The 19,928-nt window shown below is 38.2% G+C and overlaps 1 protein-coding gene across 2 annotated transcripts in view; it reads left to right on the forward strand.

Moving 5' to 3' along the window:
• The first annotated feature begins 5,667 nt into the window (after positions 1–5,667).
• Positions 5,668–19,928, forward strand: part of Uhrf2 (ubiquitin like with PHD and ring finger domains 2) — a 78,541-nt gene continuing 64,280 nt past the window's right edge. Inside the window, exons 1-3 of one of the 2 annotated variants that reach the window (XM_071600631.1) lie at positions 6,063–6,151; positions 8,149–8,889; positions 13,408–13,641. In XM_071600631.1, coding sequence (XP_071456732.1) covers positions 8,854–8,889; positions 13,408–13,641 — 270 coding nt within the window. In that variant the 5' untranslated portion in view covers positions 6,063–6,151; positions 8,149–8,853. Of the gene's footprint in view, positions 6,152–8,148; positions 8,890–13,407; positions 13,642–19,928 lie in introns of both variants that reach the window. The other variant, XM_027943063.2, reaches the window with a different exon arrangement.

Genomic DNA, 19,928 nt, shown 5'->3' on the forward strand with positions numbered 1-19,928 from the left:
CACTCCAATCAGAATGGCAGCTATTATGAATAGTGTTGGTGAGGATGTGGGGGAAAAGGCACACTCATACACTGTTGGTGGTGCTGCAAATTGGTGCAGCCAAATGGAAAGCAGTATGGAGATTTCTTGGAAAATTGGGAATGGAACCACCATTTGACCCAGCTATCCCTTCTTTCCTTAGTCTATACCCAAAGGACTTAAAAACAGCATATTATAGGAATACAGCCACTTCAATGTTTATAGTAGCACAATTTACAATAGCTAAACTGTGGAACCAACCTAGATGCCCTTCAATAGATGAATGGATTAAAAAAGTGGCATATATACACAATGGAATATTACTCAGCAACAAAAGAGAATAAAATCATAGCATTTACAGGTAAATGGATGAAGTTAGAGAAGTTAATGCTAATTGAAGTTAGCCAATCCCAAAAAAACAAATGGCAAATGTTTTCTCTGATATAAGGTGACTGACTCATAGTGGGGTAGGGAGAGGGAGTCTGGGAGGAATAGACAAACTCTAGCTAGGGCAGAGGGGTGGGAGGGGAAAGGAAGGGGATAATAATGTGATAGACATTATTATCCAAAGTATATGTATGAAGACACAAATTGGTGTGAATATACTTTGTATACAACCAGAGATATGAAAAATTGTGCTCTATATGTGTAATAAGAATTGTATTGCATTCCACTGTCATATATAAGTTTAAAAAATAATATTTAGAAATAAAGTGACACAAACAGTAAAAAAAAAGAAATAACCTATCTCATAACACAAGTGATATGCTGGCTCTGGGCTCTGTGCCCACGTTTTCTCGGGGCAATTCATTTGAAGCTGAGCATTTCCCCAAATCTTCATTGTTGTCTAGAATAACAGTATATGCAAACTGTTATCGGGCAGAATAGTTCCAGACTTTGGGATTCAAAGCATGTACCCTCTCATGAAACCTTTGCTAATTTAGAGCAAAGCTGTGCCACCTCCTGTATTGATCTAGTTGAAAATATAGTTACACATGCACACATAGTACACACATTCACTCACATGCATACACATTCCTGTGTGTGCATATACAAAAGCACCTAAGCAGTCTATGTGATGGCACATGCCTGTAATCCCAGTGGCTGGGGATACTAAGGCAGGAGGATCACCAGTTCAAGGCCAGCATGAACAACTTAGCGAGACCCTGTCTTAAAACAAAAAGAGGGTTGGATTGTAGTGTGGTTAAGCACCCTGGGTTCGATCCCTAGTACCAAAAAGAAAAAAAAAAAAATGAGCGTACTTTCATATACTCATGCTTGTACATGCAAATAATTTCCATACCTTTCCAAAACTAGACCAACCAAACTTCAGCATCCTTAACTGCATAACCTGATTTTAAATTTAGCTTTTCTTTACCTTTGACCAGATCAAATTCTTAACCAGACTTTCTTAATTACTCTCTGAAAAAGAACAGAAAGTTCTTCCTTTTTGAATTTCTCTACATACCAACCCTGAGACCAGGTATAACATTAATATTTTCATTTATACCATCAATAGATAGAAAATGAAAGTTTACTTTTCAGCCAGGTCTGGTGGCTCATCCCTGTAATACCAGCTACTCTGGAACCTGAAGCAGGAGGATCTCAAGTTAGAGATGAGCCTGGAAATTTACCAAGATCCTGTCTCAAAATAAAAAGACCCGGTATGTAAATAAGAGGTATAGTGCTCTTGGGTTCAATTCTAAGTACCACACACAAAGCCCACTTTTTCTAAGAAGGACCTCTATGTGACTGTAGGCATATATAAAAACTTAATAAAGTGAATGAATCATGTTTATACTTCAACAAATGTTTACATATATACTTCACTGTAAAGGTCAAAATACAAAATATTACCATCACCCGGGAGATTCCTTTGAGCTCTTTTCAGTTAATACCACCAATCCTGCCCCACCCCCACTTGCTGAAGTTTTTACTTTTCTAGTAAAGTTCTACTTCATTAAGAAGGATGAAGTTCTTCCTAGGACTGAGTACAGGAAGTCTTGACTAGCCCCTCTTTTAAAAATATTTTGGACTTGTATTTTTAACTGTCAGACTTCTTCATCTCAGTATATTTTGGATGGATTTCAAATGCAATACAGCTCAAATGGAACTTGCTGCATTTCCCCAACTTGCTCCCTCTTCTAGTTAAGAACACCATTTATCTAACCCATTTATTTAAGGCTTCCAAGTTGAAATTTAAGAATTGTCAACATTCCATTTTCTCTTTCCTTACATCCATATATTCCATGAGACTTAAAAGTTCAAATGTCTTTCTTTTTCTTTTCTTTTCTTTTTTTTTTTTTGGTGTCTGATCATTGTATTATTATTATTATTTTTACCACGGACAAAGATTTTTTAAAATTTGTTCTTTTTAGTTATACATGAAGTAGAATTATTTTGACATATCATACATATATGAGTATAAATGCCCATATTTGTGGTTGTACATGGTGGGGAGTTGCACCGGTTGTATATTCATAAATGAGCATAGAAAAGTTATGTCTGATTCATTCTACTCTATTTCCTATTCCCATCCCCCCCTTTCTCCTCCTCTCCTTCACCATTCCAATCCAGTGAAGCTCCGCCCCTTCACACACACACCTATTGTGATTCAGCATCCACTATCAGAGAGAACATTAGTTTGGGGGGGTTGGCTTATTTCACTTAGCATGATAATCTCCAGTTCCATCCATTTATAGGAAAATGCCATAATTTCATTTTTCCTTATGGCTGAGAAATATTCCATTGTGTATATATACCACATTTTCTTTATCCATTCTTCTGTTGAAGGGCACTTTAGCTATTCTGAATTGAGCTGCTATAAACTTGATGTGGCCATGTCACTAGAGGAGTGGAATAATTGGGTCAAATGGTTGTTCCATTCCAAGTTTTCTGAGGAATCTCCAAACTGCTTTCCATAGTGGTTGCACCAATTTGCAGTCCTACCAGCAATGTATGAGTGTTCCTTTTTCCCCCACATCTCACTAACATTTATTGTTGTGTTCTTGTTAATTATCACCATTCTTACTGGAATGAGATTAAATTTTAAAGTAGTTTTGATTTGCATTTCTCTAGTTGCAAGAGATGATGAACCTTTTTCATATATTTGTTGATGATCATATTTTTCTCTGTGAAGTGTCTGTTTAGTTCATTTGCCCATTTGTTGATTGGGTAGTTTGTTTTTTTGATGTTAAGGTTTTTTTAGTTCTTTACATATCCTGGAGATTAATGGTCTGAGGTGCAGATGGGAAAGATTTTTCTCACATTCTGGAAGCTCAATTTTCTAGAATACTCTGGAATACACCCTTTCCTCTCCTATCCACTCCACAAATTTTGCCAAAATTGGCACAATTGTCTCTTTTGAGAAAATCAGACGAGTATCTCTCTCCTACTTCTCTCCCTAGATCATCCTACTGTCTTTCCAAGTACTTCATCACATCAAAGTACCTCTTAAAAATCCCTTAGTCTCCTCCCCATACCCGTGGGGGCAGGCGGGGACTACTGTTGTGAATGCTAATCTTCTCACACTGCTCTTCCCTATTTAGTCAACCTTTCTTTGATATGTAATCTCTGCTGATCCGAAAATGCATACCTTCCTCTTTGGGCACTCTTGGTTTATCTAAATCCTTTCCATAACAATAGCACTAAAGTAATTTATTGTGTACTAAGGGATAGGCACTGAGTGAAGTATTTTACATTCATTAGTGTATAAGTACCAATTTATTTTTATTTTATTTTTTTTTTTTAGAAAATTCAGATCTATTTTTTGAGAGAGAGAGAGAAATTTTAATATTTATGTATTTATTTATTTTTTTAGTTTTCAGCGGACACAACATCGTTGTTTGCATGTGGTGCTGAGGATCGAACCCAGGCCGCACACATGCCAGGCAAGCCCCCCACCGCTTGAGCCACATCCCCAGCCCGAAGTACCAATTTACATGGAGGAAACTGGAGCAAGTAAAATGTCCCAAGATTCACGTCTTAAGTAGAGAGCTAAATTGGAATTACAATTCTGATTATCCCATTCCGAGAACCCAACAGTTAAATGCTGCCTTAGCCTACAATAGTCCATCTAACTCAGGCTATGTTTTACACCTGTCTTCCAGATCATTTTAGTCCCCGCTTTGACATCTCTAATCGAGGTTTTCATTAACATCAAACTGTTTAGTATTAAATCATCCTGAATGTTTTAATTTTTGCTAAATCCTAACTAGACTGTAAATTGTGAGCAGGGAACAACAACAAAAACTACATAACTCCACAAAAGCATAACATAATCTTATAACAGCAAATAGTTATCCCTTCATCAGGAAGATCAGAAGTGTGCTTTAGGTATACCTACCATTTCATTTGCATATGTTACGAACACTTAATATTTGCTCTAGCACAATTGGGAGAATTGGGTGAATTTTATTTAGAATCTAAATGAATGCGAAATTTTCAGCAGGGGCAGAGACCTGAAATATGTACGTATATTCCATTATTTTTCTGTCCTTTTGAGTAGGGCCTTTTCCCCCTTCTTTTTTAGTTGTAGTTGAACACAATACCTTTATTTTAGTTATGTATTTTTATGTCGGGCTGAGGATTGAACCCAGTGCCTCACATGTGCTGGGTGAGCGCTCTACCCCTGAGCCACAACCTCAGCCCCCATCTTTTTCTTTTATAAAATAATACTGACCTTGTCTGTGCTTATAATTGTTTTAGTCGGTAATTTAAAAATGCTACTCTGTGGGATTAGTTAGCACTGGTCTGAATATTCAAGTTACCAATTTAGGCAAATATAAGGTACAAGTTATTTGTTTTGTTTTCTTTCGGATGCTTTCTCCCTTCTTATGAAGTTATATTTTCATTTCAAATGGGCTCTTTTTTAGGTAGTGTTGCGCTGAGCGAATTTCGAGAATTTATTTCAAGTAGGCTCTTTGAAGTTCTTTCTTCGGAGGGTTGTAGTTCTGCATTATTCAAAACTGTTTTCCGCAAACCCACAATCCCTTACGCCAAAGACATGCCTAACACGAAGGTCCCCGTTGGTCTGCAAACTGAAATTCCACTTGTAGCCAGCAGTTAGCTGGGGGCCTCGGCACCACGCCTTCCACGGTCTGAGGCTGGGGTGGGAGCCCAGGACGTGGTCCCAGCAGGGACCCTGATCTTTGAGGCTAGGGCCCAGCACCTCGGCTTGGCAGCGAGATAGCCCAGGAAGCGGTTTCCAAGCTAAGGCAACAGTCACGTGGGGCCGTGTTCCCGAAGAGTCCTGGGGCCTTTCCCCGTCCACCAGTCCCTCAAGGCTTCTCAGAATTTAGGTTGTGTCCCACATTCCATGAACATAAAAGTGCACTTCTTGTATTTTTTTTTATGTGTTTTTGAGGCTACAGAGGTGTAACCGCTAGGCCTGAGGAGTCTCCCCCGCATCTCGGCCCGAAACTAGGTCCTAAAAGGGTAAAACTGCCAAGAGCAGCGCCAAGACCTGCTGAGATCTGAGGGGTAGGAGGCGTGCCCAGGGTCCCGGTAAAAGCTGTGGGCAAATAACGGCTTTCGGCAGCCCCGCCCCTGAGACCCGCCCTCTCGCGCTTCCCCCCCACAGCCCCCCCAACCCTGAGGTCTATAACCATCTCCCTCTCCGCTTCCTTTTTAAGGCGGAGCCCCGCATGGATCTCGCGAGATTCGGGTTGGCGCCGTGACCTCCATGTGGGAGCTACAGCTCTATAAGTAAACACTCAGCTCGGCCAAGACATGGCTTCTTCCTATTTGTGAGGAGGAGGCTGTGGTAGCACCTCGGGCCGGTTCCGGTTTTCTCTCCTCAGCTGGCCTGGGCGGGCACGGGGTCTGGGAGGTGGCTCCGCCTGTCGGGCCCAAGTCCGGTAGGTCGTCTTTGCCTACCAGCTGCTGAGAACCCGAGGCGCTGGGGAGGCGGCGGGCCAGGCGGGGCGCAGCGTCCTAAGCACCGGGGGAGACAAAGGGGACCCTCTCTCCCGGTACTGAGATGTGGATCCAGGTTCGTACCATCGATGGTTCCCAAACGCGTACCATTGAGGACGTTTCTCGCAAAGCCACAATCGAGGAGTTACGTGAGCGGGTTTGGGCGCTGTTCGACGTGCGACCCGAGTGCCAGCGTCTCTTCTATCGCGGCAAGCAGGTGAGGCACTTCACCTTGTCCCTTGGGAAGCTCTGGGAGGGAGCAGCCGGGTGCCTCTGGATGCGTAGGCCGTAGGCTTGACAAGGCTTGCACCCTGCTCTGCTTCGGGAGGGCAGCCTTGGGAGGCGCTGGGTGCGGGCCCGGCCTGCTATAAAGGTTGCAGCAGGTCCCTGCCAGCCCTGGCTACAGGTGCGTCTAGCAGGTTCAGAGGTGAGAGCACTAGGCGTGTGGACACCTTGCTGTTTCCTATTAAGTGGGGGCAGAGGCTGCAGTCAGAGCGTGACAGGGCCCTGGGTTCCTTCCTTACCGCGCTCATGGAGCCGGGGTGCCTGGAGGATGGGGAGGGCAGTGAGCTCTGGCGGCCATGCCACAGCACCGGAGGGGTGAGCTGGCATCTCCAGCTCCCCACGCTCCCAGCTGCGCTGACCCAGCTAACGGCGCTTATAGCTTTGTGGCCCTTTCGCGCTCCTGGCTCCCAGATAGGAGATGGAAACTTGAGCATTACTCTCTCGGGTACAAGAACATTAACCTTTCACCTAATGTGGAAGGGTTTGCACACATTGAAGATCTGAAGGGCTTCCAGAATGTTTGGTTCTTCTCCCTCGCTGCCTCTCCTAGACTTGGAATCTGTCCTAGGTGAGGTTTGAGACCTGGACTTGAGCTATTGATGTAACTCATTTTAACACTGCCCAGTATAGGGCCAGAGGTTTTATTCCCAGAGTGCTGTTCTTCTCACCTTCAAATATTTCCCTCATTCATGGCTAGCCTTCGCACAGCTAGCAGTAACTTGAAAGCTGAAGGTGGAAGGTGTTTTCGATGGTGAGTGTGTTTGTGGAAGTCTCTGATAGTCGTTATAAATAGACTGTGTTCTGGCCAGTCTAAGATATTTCCTATCCCACAAGTCTCATAGTATATCCTCATACTGCCAGACCCTTTGCATTCTTTTGTCTTCTTGTTGTTAATCCACTAAAAAGTTGTCATCCTGAAGTTGATAGACTGCAGTTTGACTCCAATTCTGAGGTTTAAAATCAGTGCATCTCTTTAATTTGGTAGAACCTCCTAACTGCAAAGAGTTTGAAAGGAATATTTTTCTCTTCCTGATAGATTTACCTTTCCAGGATCATTCAGAAGTTTCAGAATAACAAATTATTGTTACTTGGAAAAGAGGGAGCCAAGGTGTTTTTTGGTTTTGGTTTGGTTTTTGGCTTTCAATTTAAAAAAAAAGTTATAGCCCTTTGATTTGTGACTGTAGCCAGTTTTAAACTGATTCCTTAGTGTTGGTATTTTTTTCTTTTTCTTTCTTTCTTTTTTCCAAAAACCAGGTGTTGAATTTAGTTGTAAACTTTTCTTTTTTTTTTTAAGAGAGAGTGAGAGAGAGAGATAAAGAATTTTTTAATATTTATTTTTTAGTTTTTGGCGGACACAACATCTTTGTTTTTGTATGTGGTGCTGAGGAACGAACCCCAGCCGCCCACATGCCAGGCGAGCAGGCTACCGCTTGAGCCACATCCCCAGCCCATGTTGCAAACTTTTCTTTGGAAGTAAATAACTATTGCTGTATTTACTACTATGTAACTTTGTATTGCTGTGCCTCAAGTGGCAGATTGATAACGTTTCTTGTTTGTCACAGGTGAAAAAGAATGTAATCAAGTCTTCTGAATTTTATTTTCAAGCCAGGGAGAGTGGTGCCTTATTACCTAGGGCATTTTGGTAATTTCAGCACCAGAGAGAGAAATAAAGAATGAGAATGTATTCTGATGAATTAATTTCACCCTGAAGTGAAATTAATTCACCTTAAAAGTCTATCAGATATCCTAAGATAAAATGTACTTACCTGTCTTGAGGAAAGGATTGGGGTTGAATTAAGTTCAGGGCAACAAAGTAGACTTCTAGTAAACCAGGATGTTGGTTCCAGATTCTGGGAAAAACTGTTGAGGATAACAATCTTTGTACTTCTCCCAGGACAGTTGATAATTCACTGCTTTGATTTTTTTCAGCCCAGTGATAAACCAATAGGGATGAGGAATAGACTTTCCGTGCCAGCTCATTGACTTGGAGAGAGAAAAAGAAGACACTGCTGCTGGCTGTGTTCATTTCCTTATTAATGACAAATAGCCATGGCAGTCCACGGAGAGCATACTGTGCCTATAGCAGGCAGCTACTGGATTGGTATCATGGAGGTGTTCCTATCCTATAAAATGACTTTGTGCACATTAGGAAAAAAAGGCATCCCTTTCTTAAGGTGCCTTTACAGACACACAGTGAAAAATGTCATAAATAAAAACAAAATTTACACAAACTGGGCATGGTAGTCCCAATTACTTGGGAGTCTGGGAGGATCCCTTGAATCCAGAGTTGGAGACTAGCCTGGGTAACATAGGGAGACCCTACCTATAAATAAGTAAATAAATATGTTTACAGTTTATACATTTTAAGTTCCCCCATCCTGTTTATTATGTCTGCTGCTTTTACTCTTTGGTGTGTATCAGACTGACTTACAGATGTTTATTACAGATGCTTAGCTCACCTCAGATTTGCAAATGCATAGTAGGATTGATAGACCGCAGTTTGGCTCCAGTTCTGAGGTTTGAAATAAATGCACCCAAGGCACCAGGGGAAATTCTGATGAACACCAGGGTTTGAAGATGAATTTTGAGAGGATAGTCTTCTACTAGTTTCTTACTAATAAAAGTATACTTACTATGTTCTCAGGACCAAGCAGCATTAGCTTGGCACAGGTATGTCATACCAGGTCTACTGAAGCTGAATACATAGTTTAACATGGTGATTTATATGCAGTTTAATTGGAAAAGCATATAATCAACAGGGCTGTAAATTCTGGTTGAATAGGGTATCCTCATTTGGACTTTTTAAATCCGGGAGGTTGGGGTTGAGGCACTGTGGGGAGTGCATATTTTTAAAAGAATGTAGAATTTAAAGTGATTTCTATATCTCTAAATCTTTCTAGAATCTAGAGTGTTTACTATTTTGTAAAAGACTTCCTCCCCTTGTTTTCTTGCCTTGTCACTATCTGGGTAGCCATAAGTGGATTGTAGATATGAGGCATGAAGGATAGCTGAAGAAAAACTGAGTATTTGCTTTTTGCTTTCATACTTTTTCACATGGAGAAAAAGTAAAGATTTTGCCTATTTAAAAGAATATGTATGTGTATATATATGTGCATATATATATGTGTGTGTGTGTGTGTGTGTGTGTGCACATATTCTTTTAAATAGTCGTGATTTAAAATATCAACATGGAAGTTATTCCTTCTACTCATGTTCCTTGGGAATGATTTTTCCCCTCTCCCTCTGTGGTCACTGCCAATTTTTTTTTCTTCCTAGTTTTCCCTTGCATCATTGTTATAGTTCTTTGTTTCCTGAAACTTCTTCTTTAAACCCAGTAAAAATCCAAGAGTGCAGTCTGACTAAATAAAGTCCTAACTATTTTTGCCTGGTCAGAATTGAAAATCTTGCACCTTAAATTCTAGTATGACAGTTTTCAAAGAATAACTTCTTTGATTCATTCATGGATTATAGTTACTTCCCTGAAACTATTGGTGTTTGTAATTTCTAGATGACATCCCTTTCTCCCCACTCAGCGTAATTTGAGTGACAGATATAACTGTGTACTTTCCTTAATACCGAAGAACTCTGATATTTAAATTATTTCAACACTTCAGCTCTTCATATGTGTGAAATTTGCAGAATAAAGCTGTATGAAACTTTCTGTGCTGTGGATAGTAGTGACTTGTTTTGGGAAGACTAGAATTTTTCCCAAATGGATGATCTGGGGAAAAAGTTTGTCACAGCAGGCATGAAGAAAGGTGATAACATTTATTATAGGACTTCAGCTTTGATGTGTTTAGTGTTTCACTGACTTCAGACATACTTTTTCTGTCAAACCAAGTTGAGAAAGGGAATCACTTGAAGCAATCTATATTTACTTTTTTTTTTTTTAATATTTATTTATTTTTAGTTATGGGTGGACACAATATCTTTTGTTTTATTTATATGTGGTGCTGAGGATCGAACTCAGTGTCTCACACATGCTAGGTGAGCGCTTTACCTCTGAGCCACAACCCCAGCCCCTATATTTACTTTTGACAATCATTTGGTAGAAAATTGCCAGAGACTTTGAGTGTAGGAATGTCCCCAGGTCCCTCTGACTCTTGTGCCTCTAATGGAAAAAATGTTTATGGAAACACTTTCAATTTCTAATTATTTCACCACTTTAACTGCTGCCCTACCAGTTAATTTGCTTATTTTGTGCGTTACATTTTATTTTTAACTTTAAACACTTAATTTTTTTAAATGGCAATGTTTATCAGTTTGCATATATAGTCAAAGTTGTGCTTTTTCAGCTCTTTGAAAATTAGGGTGTTCTTATTTTTGATTATTGGAGAATATCAAAATGAAGGTATCAATGCCCAGTTTCTGCTTCTTGAGTCCCCCACCCCTTCCCCACAGGAGTTCAGGACTAGAGGAGTTATTTGTTTTTAATAAAGTAAGCAATATTAAATTCCTATCCCTATAAGGGCTTATCTGGTTACTTCTTAGGCTTATTAAGGCTAAGCTTACATTGTGTATGTATATTGCTGAGGATCAGTTCCTGGGCCTTGCTCATGCTATGTGAGTACTCTTCCCACTGAGCTATAGCCTCAACTCTAGGCTAAGCACGTTAACTAACCTGTGAGATAGTACCTAATTTAATTCCTTCACTGGGGAATTATGAAATTATTGTTCTTTTGTTCTGTTTAACAATATGAATGCTTGTGTGTTCTTGGACTATAGGAATTAAAATTACTGATCTAGTATATTAGTAAGTTTATAAGTGTGTTACAGACTTGTTCTTTTCAGTTGACTTCTCAAATATTGCCAGAGTTGAGTTGTGAATGGTGATAAATATATATTAAAGAAAGGAGAATGAACACTGTTCAGATTGGTCATATTTCTGGGGGAAATAATCTGATCTTCAAGGAATTTAGTTTTCTTGATTCATTGTATCACAGTGAAATAGCCAATTGAATTTTATAAAGAAATAAAATGGAGACAGTTTCCTAGGGCTACTATAACAAAGTATCAAAAGTTCTAAAATCACAAAAATTTTGTCTCAGTTCAAGAGGTTAGAATTGAAGGTTAGTCAGCAGGGATGTGCCTTCTGATAAGTCTAGAGGAGAATCCCTGTGCTTCTGTGTTTGCAGGAAATTTTTTTTTTTTTAACCTTGGAGATGTATCTAGTGCATTCACGTGGCCTCCTTTTCCCTGTATATCTTCACATGATCTTCCCATGGTCCACATTTCCCCTTTTTATAAGGATACCACTCCTATTGAATTAAAGGCTTACTCTAACGACCTCATTTTAACTTAATTACCTCCTTAAAGATTCTGTCTCCAAATAGGGTCATATTCTGAGGCATTGGGGATTAGGACTGGACATGGGAGGGTGAGGCATGGTGATGCATGCCTGTAAACTCAAGTCTGAGACAGGATGATCACAAGTTTGAGGTGTTCTTGGACTATAGGAATTAAAATCACTGATCTAGTGTATTAATAAGTTTATAAGTCTGCTATATATAACAGACTTATTCTTTTCAGTTGACTTCTCAAATATTGCCAGAGTTAGTTCTGAGTTGTGAATGGTGATAAATATATATCAAAGAGGGGAGAATGAACACAGTTCAGATTGGTCATATTTCTGGGGAAAATGATCTGATCTTCAAGGAATTTAGTTTTCTTGATTCATTCTATCACAGTAAGTAACTTGGCAAGACCCTGTCTCAAAAAATAAAAGAGGGCTGGGGTTGTAGCTCAGCTGTAGAGCTCTTCCCTCGTATGTGAGAGGCCCTGGGTTCGATCCTCAGCACCACATATAAATAAATAAATAAAAGTATTGTGTCCAATTACAACTAAAAAATATTTTTTTCAAAAATAAAAGAGCTGGAGATGTAGCTCAGTGGTAAATCACCCCTGTGTTCAATCACTGGTACTCCCCCCAAATGGGGAGGGAGACACAACTCAGCCCAAAACAATAAGTTTGCATTTCTTCAGTGAAATGTATGATCTGACTGCCTCTAATGGCCCTTATTTCAAATATAGTCACATTCTGAAGTTTGTTTTGTTTTGTTTTGGTTTGGTTTGGTTTGGGGAATTGAACTTAGGGCCCTAAGTAGGTACATCAATATCTCTTTTGGGAAAGGAAGTACAATTCAACCCATAACCCTCAAAATATGTCTGAGTTGCAAGATAACTTATTTGCTATTTGTCCTGGAAGATTTCATGCTAAAACTCAATAATCTTTGTAGATGCATAAAATCAGAGAACTTCAGGCAAGTGGAATATAGCATAAGCAAGAATTATAATTATTCCTGCCTGGTTTTTAAAATATTGACAAGTTGGTCAGTGATGCATGCTTCTAAACTCAGGGACTTGGGAAACTGAGTTAGGAGGCTCACAAGTTCAAGGCCAATTTTGGCAATTTGGCAAGACTGTCTTAAAAAAACATCTTGGGGTGCAGCTCAGTGGTAGAACTACACTTTAATCCAATCCCCAGAACCAACAAGAAAAAATATCGAGGCGCATGTGTGCATCTCAGCAGTGTTTCAGAAAGATAGTGTTTGACTTAATATCTTTACACACGCAAGGTCATTGCTTTCAAAATTCTTTTTTCCTTGCAGTGGATTCAGGCACTGTTCATTAAAATGAACATTTGGTGATAGGCTAGGTCATGACATCACAGTCACAAGGATGCTCTTTTTTTTCTTCTTCTTCTTCTTTTTAATGGCTAGCAGTATTCCCTATAGCTAATGTGCAGTGTTGCTTTTTTTTTTTTTTTTTTTTCTTTTTGTTCTGGGCTTGAACCAGTGGTGGTCTACCATTGAGCTACATCCTAGCCATCCCCTTCCCCTTTAAAAAAAAAAATAAATAAATAAAAATTAGGACAGGGTCTCAATAAAATTGCTGAGTTTTTCCTGGAATTTGTGATCCTCCTTCCTCAGCCTCCCCAGGCCTAAACTGGGATTATAGGCATATACCACTGTGCCTGGCATATGGAGTAGTTTGTAAGAATTGATTGGAGTCTGGAGAAAATGCTGACATTAGAGGACATAAAATAATAAGAATGGTTTCAGATCACTAAGTTGCAGTGCTATGAATTTTAATAGTCTGGCTTGAACATTTAGGCAACGAAAGATAAGTTTTTTTTTTTTTTAAGACTTGAGAGAAGCCTTTTAATATATTTTTCTATTTTTTTTCTAGCTGGAAAATGGATATACTTTATTTGACTATGATGTTGGACTGAATGATATAATTCAGCTACTAGTTCGTCCAGATCCTGATCTTCCTAGCACATCTAAACAGACTGATGTACAGACTAAACCCTGTTCTAATAGTCCACCTAAAGTGAAGAAAACTGCAAAGGTGGGATCTTCTAGCCAACCATCTACATCAACTCGTGCTTGTCTTATTGATCCTGGCATTGGACTATATAAGGTATGTTGTCTTCAGACTTAGTTGTAAGAATACAGATGTCTGTTCTCTTTGGTATGTTGTGAATAAGTAAACATTGATTGCCTTTGAAAATAAAGATTAGGCTGTTAGTATTTTAACTTATAAAAATAGTCTTTAAAAATTTGAACTTTATAGATAAATGTATAAAATGTGCATGTACAGTTTAAATAATAAAACAAACAGACGTAATTCTACCAAGGTTAAGAAGTAGAATGATGCCAGTACCTTTTTAAAGCCTCCTGTGTGCCCCTACCAGAATAGACTTCCCTAAGAGGTAAACTGACTTTGTTCTGACTTTTATGATCATTCTCTTTAGTTTGACTACTTACATATATTTCCCTAAACAATAGGTGGATTTGTCTGTGTTTGAATTTATATAATGGAATTCTATATAATTCTATATATAATTGAGAGATTCTGATGCATACAGCTATGTTTTATTACTTTACAATATTACATTATTCCATTTTGTTAACATGCCACATAACTAATCCATAAGAGATATTTGGGCTGTTTCCAGCTTCTGCTGGGGTTTCATTTGTTTGTTTGTGGTAGTGGGGATTGAACCCAGAGGTACTGTACCACTGACTGAGCTGCTTCCTCAGCTCTGTTTATTTTTTGAGACAGGGTCTCGCTGACTTGCCCGGACTGGCCTCAAACTTGTGATCCTCTTGCTTCAGCCTCAGAGTAGGTAGAATTACAGGTGAACACCATAGTGCCTGGCTAGTTTACCCTGTGTCCATACTGGTCTAAGGACTGTAGCCTTATAGACTTTTTTGATATATCCCTTCCTCCATATTCCCAAATTCATTCTTCTTCAAGGGTATCTTTGATATTTGGCTCTTAACACTTACAGTTAAAGATTTTGAAATTAGTTTGTCAAAGCTCTACAAATAATCTGCTTGAGTTACATTGGGAATTGCAGCTATGGATCAGTGTTGAGTCTTGTAATTCAGGACCTCTCCATTTAGACCTTTGAAGTTTTAATGAATTCTCTCTTTATATGTCTTATTTCTAGTAGCCTTATGTTTTTGATGCTATTATAAATAGTAGTTTATTTGCTGATACATAGAAATGCAGTTGACTTGTTGACTTTTGTATCCAGCAACTCTTCCAAATTCTAATAAATTGACACCTTTATTTCATTTCCTATCTTTATAACTTATTTTTCTTAATCAGTTTTTTTGGGATAAATTAGCACCTAAATAAGTTTTCCAAAACATTTTCAAGATTAAAAATTAAAAATTGCTAGATGAAATAAATTGTTTAAGAAAATGTAAATCAAGATAATTTTGGCATTTGTGGAAAAATGCAGACATCTGTATGTAAGGAAAGGTTCAAGAAAACTAGCAAAGAGCTTTAGCTCCAAAAAAGTCAAGTATCAGTTTTGGGAGATAAACTGAAGAATTGTTTTAAGCCTATAAGGAATAGATAATTCTGATGTTACCTAAATTGACACATAGCATAAAGGAGGAAGGAAAGCTTCCTATTGCTTTTTAAATTTAGCTCACACTAATACTAAAACATGGCCAAAAGCACATTAGCATCACTAACATTGATGGAAACCCAAGTTATATTTAGCAAATAGAATTAATACTATACTAAAAGACATATTACCTTGACAAAATATAATTTGTCAGAAAATGGGGATAGTTGATTATTTGGAAATGTTTCCATTGAATTTGTTAAGAAACTAAAGAAAATTATCTAAATTAAAATGTTTTCTACATTTAAATACAATTTTGAGTTCCGTATGTTTAAAAAAGTCCTTGTTAGGAGGAACAGATGAATATGTTAAATCATGCTCAGCATCATGCTTAATGGTGGGGAAAAACTAGAAGTATTCCCAGTGAAATCAGGAGCCCACCAAGGAAGCCATTTAATGTTGCCTTTATTTGGCATCTTTCTGGAAGTGCTGGGTAACACTGTGAGGCAGAACAAAATGAAGTGTAATTGTTAGGGAAAAGTTATTCTTATGGATACCTAAGAAGACTGGAAAAAATAAATGTTTTAGAACATTATGAACAGGCAGTCAGATGGCCATTTTCAAAGTTAATATTGTGATATGAATAGCTTTCCTTGCTATAATCAATTAGTAAAGGAGAAAGAAAAAAGCAATAACAAAAGGTAAAACCTGGGAATAAATTAAAATAATGCTCTATACAGTGCCCTTCCTTCCTGCCTTTCTTCCCTTCCTCCTTCCCTCCCTCCTGTGTTCTCAACAAATTTTGAGAACCCATAGTGTGCAGAGTGCTGTTCTAGGTACTAGATGTGCAATGATGAACAGCTCTGATGCATTTCTTCATAGAATTTTCAACTTCTGTTGGTTTGCTATTTAAAGTGCTGAAAGCCAACTAGCTGTTTTTTCTAATATCATCCATTCATTTCATCTCTCTTATAGATAACTGTCTTAAATCTGTTTTCTCTTGCTATTAATACAGTACCACAAACTGGGTAAATTATAAAGAAAAGATTTATTTTGGCCCTCAGTTCTGGTCAAAGGGCTGCATCTGGTGATTGTTTTCGTGTTGGTAGTCTCAAGATGGTGCAGGGCAAGAGGGATGTGTGTGTGTGTGTGTGTGTGTGTGTTTCCTTCTTATAAATTTTCACTTTATTTTTTTTATTTAAGGATTGAACCCAGGGGCACTTTACTATAGAACTACATTCCAGTCCTTATTTTTTGAGACAGGGTCTTACTAAAATGATGAGGCTGACCTCAAACTTGTGGTTCTCCTGCCTCAGCCACCTGAGTTCCTGGGGATTCAGGCATGTGCCATTGTACCTGGCTTCTTCTTTTTTTTTTTAACTTTATTTTTATTTATTCTTACGTGGTGCTGAGGATCGAACCCAGGGCCTTACACATGCTAGGTGAGCGCTCTACTGCTGAGTCACAACCCCAGCCTCTGTACCTGGCTTCTTGATCTTTTTTTTTTTTTTTTTAAAGACATGGGGATTTGCTTTGTTGCATAGGCTGTCCTTGAACTCTTGAACTTAAGCAGTCCTCATGTCTCAGCCTCTTGAGTAGCTGGGATTTGTCTTTTCTCTCCCATTTATTCAGTTATTTGCATCTGTGTATGTATTGGTACTCAAATTATTCTGGTAGTTTTTTTTTTTTTTTTTGCAGAGGTGGAGGGATACCAGGAGATTGAACTCAGGGGCACTCAACCACTGAGCCACATCCTTAGCCCTATTTTGTATTTTATTTAGAGACAGGATCTTACTAAGTTGCTTAGAGCCTCACTGTTGCTGAGGTGTCAAGGGCCCTGAGCTGAGTAAGGAAATATATGCTAACACATGTATATACATGTATCTATGAATATTTGCATATTAAGTTAATATTATTACCATTTACCCTCTTTTTGGCTATAGTTTAGAAGCTGCTATGTTTGAATAGATTTATTTGGGGAAGAGATGAAATTGTTTGCATAGGAGAGCCAGTTTGGTACCCAGGGGCACTTAACCACTGAACTACATCCCAGCCCTTTTTATTTTGAAACAGGGTCTCACTAGGTTGCTTATAGGGCCTTGATGAATTGCTGAGGCTGGCCTCAAACCTGAGATCCTCCTGCTTCAGCCTCCCGAGTTCCTGGGATTACAGGTGTGCACTCCATACCCAGCTCAATACAGTATTTTTTTAATTATTATTTTTTAGTTATACATGATAGTAGAAGTATTTTGGCAGAGTATACATACATAGAGTATAACTTATTCTATTTAGGTTCCCACTCTTATGGTTGTACATCATGTGGAGTTACTCTCATCGCGTATACAAATACAAAGCTAGGAAAGTTATAACCAATTAATTCTGTTTTATGTATTCCCCTCCTCCCTTTGTCTAATCCAATGGACTTGTATTCTTTTCCTCTCCACCCTCCCTTGTTGTGGTTTAGCATACACAAATCAGAGAGAACTTTTTTTTTTTTTTGCCTATTCTCCAGTTTCATGCATTTACCGGCAAATGCCATAATTTCATTCAGTAATATTCCATTTCTCATATATATATATCTCACATTTTCTTTATCCATTGAAGGACACCTAGGTTGTTTCCATAGCTTGGCTATTGTGAGTTGAGCTCCTATAAGCATTGATGTGGCTGCAACACTGTAGTATGCTTATTTTTAAGTCCTTAAGGTATAAACCTAGGCATGGGATAACTTGGTCAAATGGTGGTTCCATTCTAAGTTTCCTGAGGAATTTTCATACTGCTTTTCATAGTGGTTGCTCCAGTTTGCAGTGCCACCATTAATGTATGAGAGCACCATTCTCCCCACATCCTTGCCAACATTTATTGTTATTTGTATCTTTATAACTGCCATTCTGACTGGAGTGAGATGGAATTTCAGTGTAGTTTTAATTGCATTTCTCTAATTGCTAGAGAAGTTCAACATTTTTCCATATATTTGTTGATCAATTGTATTTCTTCTGCTATGAAATGTATGTTTAGTTCCTCAGCCCATTTATTGATTGGGTTATTTGTTTTCTGGGTATTGAGTTTTTTGAGTTCTTTATATATTCTGGAGATTAATGCTCTATCTGAGGTGCATGTGGTAAAGATTTTCTCCCAATCTGTAGGATTTCTGTACACATTCTAATGATTGTTTCCTTTGCTGTGAGGAAGCTTTTTAGTTTGATACCATCTCATTTATTGATTCTTCTTGTATTTTAGGAGTCTTGTTGAGGAATTTGGTTCCCAAGCCAACTTGTTAGACACTTGGTCCTACTTTTTCTTCTAGTAAGTGCAGGGTCTCTGGTCAAATGCCTAGGTCCTTGATCCACTTTGAGTTGAGTTTTGTGCAGGGAGAGATATAGAGGTTCAATTTCATTCTTCTACACAATGGATTTCCAGTTTTCCCAGACCCATTTGTTGAATAGGCTATCTTTTCTCCAATGTACATTTAGAGTGCCTTTGTCTAGGATGAGATAACTGTATTTATCCCTGTGTCTTCTGATCTGTTTCATTGGTCTTCATGTCTGTTTTGGTGCCAATACCATCCTGTTTTTGTTACTGTAGCTCTGTAGTATAATTTAAGGTCTGGGATTGTGATGCCTCCTGCATCATTTTTCTTAATAAGGATTGCTTTGGCTATTTGGGGTCTCTTATTTTTCCAAATTAATTTCATGGTTTCTTTTTCTATTTCTTGTATAGTAATATTTTCAAAGCTCCATTGACCCTTCTTTGTTGAAGAGACTAACAGATTTATTTTTGATGAAGCTTAGAAATTTTCATTAAGTATTTGAGTTTTTTTTCTTGTGGTGCTGGAGATTGAACCCAGGGCCTTGTCCATGCAAGGCAAGCACTCTGCCAACTGAGGTACATCCCCAGCCCAAGTATTTGAGATTTGACTAGTGATTTTTTTCATTTAGAAATGCTAATTTTGGGACAGTTCATTCATTCCATGAATATTTGGATATCTAGTGTATATTGATACTAAGTATTAGAAGCAGAAGGGTAAACAAATAATTTGTCCTAGCCTTCTTGTATCTTATTTTTAGATACTTTTTAGTTAAACTGAGAACAACTTAGAGGTTGCTACTTTTGGATTTAATTGTTTTGAATTTCCTTTATTTTTTATAGTGCAAACATGTATAAAAATTTCATTAAATTGTTTTTAGGTTATTTAAAAACTGGGAGGTTTTCTCTTTATCTTGAGATCTTGCCCATCTCATTTAGCATTGTTAAGATTTTGCTTTGTTTTGTTTTGTTTTTAGTACTGGGGATTGATCCCAGGCGTGCTCTATCACTGAGCTACCTCTGTAGCCCTTTTTGTTTTGAGATAAGGTCTTCTAAATTCCCTAGACTGACCTTGAGCTTGGCTCCTGCCTGAGCTTCCTGAATTGCTGTGAGTATAGGAGGGCACCACATTCCCTGGTTTTGTTTTCCTTTTGACTAAAATATTCTTTGAACCTCATGATAAACAGGATGCAAAAGGTGAATTTCCAAATTAACTGTATTTAAAACTGACATAATAAACATTTAAATAATACAGTAAAATGAAATTTTAACCTGAAATTTGTTTGTTACCCAGTATCGTTCTTGTTTTGCTGTATTTTATATTTTTTAGCTTTTGTTAGTTTCAGAGTTTTTTCATATATTCTAAGAAACTAGCTATCACTAATCACTGTAGAAGATTGTGCAAGGGTCTGGGTTTGTTTGTTTGTTTGTTTATTGGTACCAGGGATTGAACCCAGAGGCACTTAACCACTGAGCCACATTCCCAGCCCTTTTTATATTTTATTTTATTTATTTAATTTTTAAATATTTATGTTTT

The sequence above is a fragment of the Marmota flaviventris genome, chromosome 13 (assembly GCF_047511675.1).
Source record: "Marmota flaviventris isolate mMarFla1 chromosome 13, mMarFla1.hap1, whole genome shotgun sequence".
Lineage (NCBI taxonomy): Eukaryota > Metazoa > Chordata > Mammalia > Rodentia > Sciuridae > Marmota > Marmota flaviventris.